General features: G+C 35.8%; 1 protein-coding gene across 2 annotated transcripts; it reads right to left on the bottom strand.

Annotated features, from left to right (window-relative positions):
- Nucleotides 1-3,874: 3,874 nt before the first annotated feature.
- LOC113277345 lies at nt 3,875-7,470 on the bottom strand. 2 transcript variants are annotated; one of them, XM_026526470.1, is made up of 6 exons: nt 7,173-7,470; nt 7,017-7,090; nt 6,500-6,583; nt 5,375-5,520; nt 4,555-4,737; nt 3,875-4,408 (listed from the first exon to the last, which is right to left on the bottom strand). In XM_026526470.1, exons 3-6 carry the CDS (start codon nt 6,578-6,580, stop codon nt 4,306-4,308), a joined length of 513 nt encoding a protein of 170 aa, XP_026382255.1. In that variant the 5' UTR covers nt 6,581-6,583; nt 7,017-7,090; nt 7,173-7,470; the 3' UTR covers nt 3,875-4,305. The 2 variants fall into 2 exon arrangements, with proteins under 2 accessions (XP_026382255.1, XP_026382254.1); XM_026526469.1 differs by lacking the exons at nt 7,017-7,090; nt 7,173-7,470 and adding an exon at nt 6,809-6,941.
- Between the last annotated feature and the right edge of the window lie 3,134 nt (nt 7,471-10,604).

The following is a 10,604-nucleotide window of genomic DNA, read 5'->3' on the forward strand; positions in this document are numbered from 1 at the left end:
GGTCTAATCCCAAGTCCACTAAACTAATCCCTTAATCTAAGGCCCAGTCCAACTAAGTCAACTAACAGTCAAAGTGACGGCCAATGGTCAACTAACAGTAAACGTCAGTCAACAGAGTCAAGGTCAGGTCAAAGTCCAGGGTCAATGGTCAACGAATCAAGATTGGTGACTCAATGGGTCAAACCCGATTCAACCCGATTCGACTCAGTCAGATGGACTAAGTCAGCTAGAGTCAGATCCTGACTAGGCTGAATAACACAAGCCAAAACACTTATACAGGCCACAGCCATTGTTCAGGCCAAGAAAAGCTAATGCATAAACATTGTGTAACACCAAACTATAAATTCTACAACTCTAACTCAAGTTCAATTTCAACCTAATAATACATCAATTGAATCATTCAAATAAACTTCAAATTGAATTGCAAAGATAGTAGCCTACCTGCAAATGCAGCTTTAAGCTTTTCACAGCAATCACTAACTATAATTCTACAACTACCATATTAATATCCATATATCCATTACCACTAAAAACGTTCAACCTATCTCCTCGTAACTCATCTTCTGCTCAGAAATCTCAATTAAGATATATATTTATTCAACTCAAATAACTCTGCACCACCATCCCTGGAACTAAAATCCATATCCATACTCAACTGAGATCACCTCCTCCACCAACAGTTCTATGTTTATATCTCAATTCTCATTCAACTTCAATCATTAAAACCCATAACAACAGCACAAGATTCTTTACTTAACTATAACTCATCAACACAACAATCATTCATAACTTAACTAATTACAACTGTAACTCAATTCAACATTCAACACACCCTGCAACTCAGCAACAGCCGCAGAGCCACTACTAGGTAACTCAACTCCACCTGCAACAGTTCACTTCTCAACTCCAACTCAACATACCCACACCAATCATCACTGCCAAACTCAATTACAGAACTTCATAACCACAACCATGTTCTACACTGACTTCAATATCAATTGAGAACTCAACACAAACTCATCAATTCATCCACTACTTCAGCTTCATCTCACAAACAAACTATAACAAGGTCTCTTATCATTATCTAACTCAATCTCAATACAACCCCATGAAACAATCCATCAATTACATATAATTAAATAAACATCACTTAAGAACACTATTTTTACCTCTTTCGAAAATCTCTGAGTTTGATTCAATTCTGAAGCAACACCAACAGTATCTTCACCACCTTCTTATTAACAGAATCGGCCCCTGTCCTTCATCTCACAATCTTCATCTCAAATATTGATTCTCATAAAAACCCTGAAAGTAACTTTTTATCCCCTGTTTTCTGAATCGAGTTCAATGCATAATCTAACTCCTCGATTCAACCAAACCCGTTTCTAACCCCTTACTAAAACATCAATTTCATCTCCCAATCCTATTTTGAGTTCATCTTATGAAACCTAATTCTTCAATCTTCATCAATACCACTTCAGATTACTAATTGAACGAAAACCCTTTTGATCTTCATCCATCTACAACTCAGTTGCTTATCAACTTCATACAAACTCGAGTCTTAATCTAAAAACCATAATTTCTGATTATAACAGCATCAACTCCAATTTTTCCCGAAACCAGTAAACATCAATCACCAACACCAACCATCAATCCTTAATATAACCCCAATGATGAAATTAGAATACGACATCCAACTCAAAACCAATTGGCAATGAGTGGAATGGCCCTTCCATATTATATTTTAAGTTATTAAAGGGATATTAACAGTGTGGGACTATTATCCTTCACAGATGATCAATCTCACGTACCTAGGAATTTCTCAGAATCGCTGGAGAAGAAAAGAAGAGAAGAGCAGAAGAAGAATGAAAAAGAAAAAGAAAGAAGAATAAGAAGAAAGAAGAAGAATGAAAAGAGAAAGCGAGCGAGTTTATCCACTCGGTTTGGTATTGACACGACCACATCAAATTCCACGACACTCGTTGAAGATAAGGTCAGCCACATAGCTAAGCCACGAAGTTACTATTTTGCCCTTCATACTTATCCGTTGATATCTTCTTCGTCCGGTATCCGATTGACACGTTCGAGTATTCCATTATTCGTAACTTTTCGAAACCTATCGAGAGGTACTAATTTCGTATCTAGATCGGTGTTAGACTAATTTTTATTTATTAACGTCGTGTTAAACTAATCGATTCATTAGCGGCTAAATCGTCTCTTGACTAGTCTAATAACGTTGACGAGCTTGAGGGTCCTTACAATATTGTTTATCTTTATAATTGAAATATTACAGGTTGTGCGTTAATCAGTCATAGTAGATACATCCATCCTTGTTTTTGGATTCAACTTGATTGATTACTTGGAAAATTGATCTTTGGAATCACCCAAGTAATCTTACACGTAAATCAGGTTCACAGACTTATCTCTGTTAACGTTCTGATTGTGAGAGAAAGAGATATAACTTTGTATATTATTTCTTGATTGAGATTTATTAAGTTGAATTCCCGGAATTGAATTTGAGCTTGTCCATACTGGTCGCCTAAGAAAAAGTTGGCGGTGTATTTTAGTACCCAGCATTTTCAAAATTCACCATAAATAACCTCGTTATTTTTGCAACGGATATGATGAACATCCCCTTAAACATTTGAAAAAGCTTGTTAGATTTAATCAACTTTATCGACCCTTAAACATGAGTTTATCTCAATGATCCTCCCTTTTCTACCTTATTTTCTATGTTCCACGCTTCCGTTTTGTGTCAGATTACGAAGGTCTTCGTCAATGAATAAAAGTTTTCCGGATAAAGAGAACACATGACGTTCAATTATTACAACAAATAGAAAAGTGTCTAAAGCTGAACTTCACAACAAAATAATAGATCTGATCCCGTAAAATTTCCCCCCAAATAAATCACGATCAAAAGGAAGTGAATTCCAATAAATGTCACTTTTTACCATTGAAAGTGTTTCTTCACCGTACAAGGAAATTTTGTTGCAAAAAACACCCACCGCACTTGAAAGCCTACAGGGAAAGAAAATTTTACTTTTAACTTTGTTTTTGTTTTCGTTCGTTTTTTCTTTTCTGAAGCAAAATTTAAATTTGTTTCAGTAAAACTGAAAAAGAAGAACAATTTTTCTGCGCTTTCTTCTTCCATGTTAGATATACACTTAAACTAGATTTTGTGCCCGTGCTATGCCCGGGCAGCTTCGCAAACTTGGTTCACCAATTCAATCTACAACTACAAACTACAAATACAATGCATCACTGCCTCTTTCTTTGATTTAGTAAAGCTCGGCTTCGCCTCTCCCAAGTCTCTATTTGATTTGGTAAAGCTCGGCTTCGCCTCGCCCTAGTCCCCATTTAATTTGGTAAAGCGCGGCTTCGCCTCCCAAGTCCTTTAAATTGACTGGAAGTTGTTGCAAACGAACCCTAGCAGAACTTAATAACCCAAACGGGAATACATCCACGTCGTTCTTGTGGACGCTTGGCGACCTTCGTATTCATTAGGAAAAATTAACTTGACCATTTAGTGGCAATATCATTGGAAAAGCAAGTATCCGTCCATATCCTTTTGGATAGTGAACACATCTTTAAATATTAGAGGTAATCAAACTAAACCAGAGAAAAACGAAAATAAATTTGAAACACACCAAAATCATTGAATTATTGTTGCTGATCGAGAAGGTAAACAGGTGAGTCAAGATCACAGCATACTGCATACGATGAGAAAGTAAGAGATCCAAAAAAAAAAAATAGGGAGAGAGTTTTTAAGAAGAGACGGACGTGGGGTTAGGTTTTTCTTTGTTTTTTTTTTCTTTTTCTGTTTTGTGTGATAAATATTATGTTTGCAACAGACTAAAGAAATAACATTACAATGACCAACACATGAATGGTCAAAAATGACCCAAGACAAAAAACCAGTCCAGATAAACATACCACGCCTTTCTCAGGGTCTTCTAGATTGGTAAACATCAAACATTAAACTTAAAAGAATGGGAAAACTATAAAATTGTGATTGTTATATTTGTTAACAATGCCAACAATATTGTCCGTAGTAGAGTTGGGGTTCATGGCCTTGAATGAAGATACAATCAAAAAGATACAATTTTAAATCATTAACACGTCCACTGCCACTGCATCAAATAAGTTTAAGCACTTAACACGCCCCGCCCCGTCGCGATCCACTAAGCCTTGAATTTGATGGAAGCTCTGTTCATCATGATATACTAAACCTTTATTGTAGATTGTAGTCTTTCAGGGCTTCCTCAAACATTCTGTGTGCATGATCTAATGTTACCACAACCGAGTTTAGTGTGTTCTCCTAATTCCTTGTTTCATCTTCTTCCCACCATACCTGTCTACTTCTTTGTTCATCCATATCCCACAAACTTCCGGTTCCTTAAATGACTTTCTAATATAAGAATATGTTGATATAGTTATAATTTAAAAGTAGGTGCTTTAAATGCTTTTTTAGTAATTGTTTTCAGGGAACAAAGTATAGCTTCATTAAGTTTAATTGCGAACAGACGCGGCTTAGAAAAATGTTCACTTTAGTACCTGTTGTTCATTTGTCTACAACTGAACTGCCAGTGTTCTCGCTGGTAGCTGCAGCAACATTTTTCTTGAGTCCCTCCATTGGGCATTGCCACCCAATTTATAATTAGAAATCCTACCAGCAACACCAAAAAGTGCCCATCCCAAATAATACCACTACCGGAGTGTATTAAGATTGTACATGACCTGCAAAACCACAACAGTAAACTAAAGTTAAAACAAAATTCTGAAAGTCAAAATCAGAAAAAGTATTACTAATGCATATGCAAAATAGTGAAAAGAAGATAATGGAATTAGGGTATGGAGAGAAGAGACGGCGGAAGTATTACTAATGCATATGCAGAATAGTGAAAAGAAGATAATATTTTAAATCATTAACACGTCCACTACCACCGCATCAAATAAGTTTAAGCACTTAACACGCCCCGTCGCGATCCACTAAACCTTGAATTTTATGGAAGCTCTGTTCATCATAATATATACTAAACCTTTATTGTAGACTGCAGCTTCAACTGGTCTTTCAGGGCTTCCTCAAACATTCTGTGTGCATGATCTAATGTTACCACAACCGAGTTTAGTGTATTATCCTAATCCCTTGTTTCATCTTCTTCCCACCATACCAGTCTACTTCTTTGTTCATCCATATACCACAAACTTCTAGTTCCTTAAATGACTTTCTAATATCAGAATATGTTGATATAGTTATAATTTAAAAGTAGGTTCTTTAAATGCTTTTTTAGTAATTGTTTTCAGGGAGCAAAGTATAGCTTCATTAAGTTTAATTGCGAACAGACGCGGCTTAGAAAAATGTTCACTTTAGTACCTGTTGTTCATTTGTCTACAACTGAACTGCCAGTGTTCTCGCTGGTAGTTGTAGCAACATTTGTCTTGAGTCCCTCCATTGGGCATCGCCACCCCATTTATCATTAGAAATCCTACCAGCAACACCAATCTGACTTCCGCAAATTTCTGTCCTCAACTAAAAAAAATAAATGATTTATTCGGATAATGATGCAAATCAAATAAGAAACAAATCAAATAAAAACCTCCCTGCAACCGCACCTAGCACCACAGGTAAGAACAGTGGAGAAAAAACTTGAGTTACACACAGTTAATTAAAAACTCTCCTTTTCAATACCTTGCGGGAGTGTCATCTCTTTTCTCTGGCTAAAGAAGAGAGCATACAAAACAAAACAAAACAAAACAAAAACTAACAGAAATATGAGTAATTAAAAGACCAAAATGACTTCCCAACAAAAGTTACAGTACAAATATTAACCAAACCAAAGGAATTGCATTATGTATAGGGAAATTTTGTTTATTCTAACAATGTTTCAGAAAATTAAAACCATCAGCAGCTCCTGCACCACCACCAAATATAAATCACCTCCACGTCCCTCACCAAGCCACCACTGGCTCTCAGACATGTACCACTTCCAAGACCTACTTATCCGATGAAATTTTAAAGCAAGGAAATTGTAAGGATTAAATATTTAAGTATAAGACGAACATGGTAAAAGATAGACATGTACCACTTCCAACACCTACTTCTCCGATGAAATGTTAAAGCAAGGAAATTGTAAGGATTAGTTCTTTAAGTATAAGAAGAACATGGTAAAAGATAGTGTGTGTATGTACTAATCAGCTGGAGTATATCATATGGTATATTAGTAGGCCCATGTCCAGGTTCATTCACGGAAAATCTAAAAATCAACATTGATCACTACACGATAAATAATTAAATGGAAATCCCAAATTATTTACTTCTTTGATAAAAAGAAAGTGAACCTTTATATTTGAACAGTGCATCATGAGATTCTAGGATAGGAAAATGCAGAGCGTAACCCACCATAACTTTCAGCAGAAGTAGTTATGACACACTTTTTACAAAATAACTGAGAGATTCCACACCACTATAAGCCCAAACTTACGAAGAATGGATACATACGACAAATCTTTGGCTGGTATGCATTTGAAAAAGTGCCCATCCCAAATAGTACCACCATATGTGTGTATTAAGATTGTACATGACCTGCAAAACCACAACAGTAAACTAAAGTTAAAACAAAATTCTGAAAATCAAAGTCAGAAAAAGTATTACTAATGCATATGCAGAATAGTGAAAAGAAGATAATGGAATTAGGGTATGGAGAGAAGAGACGGCGGAAGTGGTTTTAGGTTCAGTTTCACTCACTCTCAGTTTTATCATATTAATTGAAACTCTAATATGATAAACACTAAACTTGGTTCATATTACCTTGATCAGATTAGGGTTTTTCGTTCCAGATAAACCCAACCGTACTTTGATATTACTTGAAGTACTTATCATAGAGCTAATGGAGATACATACCATGATGAATAAAAACTTAGCAGCTGATAAAGAACGTACTAATCTCTTGGCAATGATTTCGCATATAGTAAAAAAAATGCTGCCATGGTAACACAGAATCGACAGTAAATATTACCTTTGTTCATATTACCTTGGTCAGATAAGGGTTTTTCGTTCCAGATAAACCCAACCGTGAATCAACTCTAATCTCTGTAACATAACAAAAAAGTTAGTTAATCAGATTAGGGTTCTCAGTAACAAACAGTGGTTTTAATGGAAAACAAAGACGCACAGGTTTCTCTGTAACAAATAGTGAATCGGGTTTGGAGAAATATTTAGGAGCAGAAAACAAAGACGCATTGTCAAGGATATTATTATTGACGGGATTAGCTGCTTTAGGGTTTTCTCCAAGGTTTTTCTCCAAGGTTTTTCTCTGTATTTGCTCTCTCGTAGATGTTTATTCTTTTTCCGTGTTTGTTTTTCTTTTTTCTCGGATAAGTCTGTTAACAAATAAATTTCCGGAATTATGAGCGAAAAGCCTTGTTTTTCTATCCTTTTAGGTAAAGTGAAACAGAGCAATTCTGTGAGAGGATGACGGTCATCGTTGAACGTGGAACCTAAGGAGCTTATGATTTTAAAGGAGTTAGATGCGTGTTACCAACCGTGATGCCTCTAGCACTAGTACTAAGCATCTCATTGTAGGCAGGTAGGTAGGAGTCTAGTCTTGCAGCCCACTTAGTAAAGCTGACTTTGGGACTCTGGGTGGAATCACCTTATTCAACCGCAACTTGCTGTCGATCAAGCCCTATGAACTATTATAAGCCCATTTACAGACTTGCGGACAGTTCAAGGGTTGAGCAAGGATTCTTATGAGTTTTGACTTTTGCTTAGACCGTTAGACGTGTAGTAGTTGTTGGAAAACGATTAATAAAAAAAATAATTTTTTAAAGTTTTAATAAAAAATTATAATTTATTGTTTTATTTTGTGAATGAAACTTTTTAGTCCCACATCGTGGAGTTTCCAATATTTAGTAGTTTTAAGAAACTATATAAACCTTTTAGTCCCACATCGGGGAGTTTTTCTTCTTAAATTGTTTTATTCCATTATATAAAGAAATTCACTCCTTTTGTAAAATCTATGGGAAAGGGGTTGCTCTATATTTTAGAGGGACCCCTAAGGGAAAATATTTTATAGCGTTTTTTTTTTTAAGCATTCGCGATTTTCCTTAACGGTTTTTTCGGAGTTGCCAAGCTCAAGTTGAGCATCTACTACATATGCTAGTAGTAGGTGTATTAGGGTGTTTTATCCTGGAGATATCCGTCCTGTGAGGGCTATAGCATCACTCTTGAGTGTAGCCGGGCGCTAATGTCTTAAGGACAGCGTGTTGAACACGTGACTCACTCTTTTCCAAAGTTTTGCCTTGTTGCTGTTGCGGAGATACGGGGAGCTTGTTCGTTTCGTCAAAGCAATCACTTCCATTATAAAGGAGCTAAGTATCAATAACTTTTGCTTATTTGATTTTTCTTTGTTTTTGATTATTGCACCCAACAATCTTAAGACATTAGTATTTGTAATAATCGAAAACGATTGATTGGTTTGTGAATCATGGATGTTAATTGTGGAGTGAAAAACAAAAACGAATTTCTGGTCAGCTGTAGAGTTTCAATTTTATCTTTTAATCTAGAAGGAATTTCGATGAACCCTTTTGACACAACGTAGTAGACATCCTGATAGTTACCCGCGTAAAATTTCAGAATTTTTGGAGTTGTAAAAGTATTTTTTGATATTTTACAAAACAAAAAACGTTTCTGAAAAATTCTGACGAGCAGAAAATTGTTGTTAACTAAATTAATTTTTGTGGGGTAACCATGAGTTTTTTGAAACGCTGATTCAAACGAAGTTTGTATATATAGATGTTATCTTCAAAACTCATATTTTACTTTCTGATTTGGAATTGTGATTTGTGAATAAAGGTGTCATCTCCGAGGGACATGGCTAATAGCCGCATGTGGTTGGAAACAAATCTTCCAAAGATGGCAAAGGTGAGAACATCGAACGCAACTCTAAGCATGGTCTTCATGATAAAGGTATATTTCGTAAACCTGAATCCGGAATTACTTTAGTTAAGGGTGAGTGTTATGTTTGTAAAATTCTGGCCACGCGGCAGTAAATTGTAGACAACATAAAAACCTTAATAAGTAGAAAGTTAATGCTAATTTAGTTGAAACAAACTAGAACGAGTTTGGTGGCATGATGTCGGAAGTTATTTTAATAACCAATGTGAGAGACCAGTAGGTGGACTCTGGAGCCACCAAGAATGTTTGTTGAAACAGAGACCTGTTCACCTCCTATCATAGGATAGGGGATGTCGAGAAACTCTTATTGAGTAACTCATATGCAATAGAGGTTGCATAAAAGGAAAAGGTCGAGCAGAAGCTCATATCTGTAATTCTCACATTGAATGAAGTTTTCATGTTCCGAGCATATGCGAAAATCTTGTATCTTGTTCTGTTGTAGATGGAAAAATATTTAAGATCTTAATTGAATCTGGAAAACTTGTTGTAACTAGGCAGTGATTTTTTAAGCAAGAGTTATAGGACTTTGGGTCTATATAAGCTTAACGGAAAAACTGATGATGTGAACGTAGTTGATTCTTGTGATATCTTTGTGTGATTGATTGTTTTACGTGGTAGACTTGGAACCGTAAACTTATAAGTCAATGCTTAACTGGCTAGCATAGGCTTCGTACCCAAATTTAGTTTGGATTTTGAACACAAAAGTGAAATCTGTGAAGAATCAAAATATGCTATAAAATCTTTTAGCACAAATGTTCAGAGTAATTCTAAGCCTTTAGAATTAATTCAGTTAGGCCTAGTTGACATGAGTTCAACCCAAAACCACTGTGGTAAAAGATGGTTATAACTTCCGTAGATGATTGTACGAGGTACTATCTTGTATACTTGCTTAGGATAAGGATGACGCCTTAGAAGCCTTAAGATGTATAAACTTGAAGTTGGAAACCAATTAGAAGCCTTGAACATAACAACCGTATCCTTAAGGAGATGATAATTTCCATGTTGATTAGTTCAGGATTACCTGCGGCCTTGTGGGGGGAGGCAGTCCTCTTAACTAGTATATCCTGAATAAAGTACCCTTTTAAGAATCAGATGAAACTCCATATGGTTTATGGAACGGTAGATGACCTTCTTATGAATGTGTCAAAGTGTGGGGGCGTTTGACTAAGATTGTAATTCCTCTTCCTAAAAGAACTAGATTGAAACCAAAAATGTTGATTGTGTTTTCGTATAGGGTATATTGAGTATACTTCTACAAATAGATTTTTGGTTGTGTGTTCTGATTTTTTCTGACATTGGTGTGAATATTATTACGGAATCTAGGGATGCTGAGTTCTTTGAACATGTTTATTCTAAACCTGTACCTCATTAGAGATGTGTTGTTGATCCCCTAGATTTATCTTCAAATAGTCAGAACTTATTTTAAAGGAAGATGAAGTTGATGTTGAGCCTAAGAGAAGTAAAATAATTAGACTTGAGACTTCTTATGAAACCGACTTCATAACATGCCTAGCTTAGTCTGAGCCACAGACTTGTAAAGAAGCCTTGATATCTACTGAAACCCCATTCTGGTAAGAAGCTTCATTTAGTGAAATGGACTCAGTCCGTTGGAACCAGACTTGGGAGCTTGCTAGTTTACCTCCAGGTT

Source organism: Papaver somniferum, chromosome 5, assembly GCF_003573695.1.
Source record: "Papaver somniferum cultivar HN1 chromosome 5, ASM357369v1, whole genome shotgun sequence".
Classification (NCBI taxonomy): domain Eukaryota; kingdom Viridiplantae; phylum Streptophyta; class Magnoliopsida; order Ranunculales; family Papaveraceae; genus Papaver; species Papaver somniferum.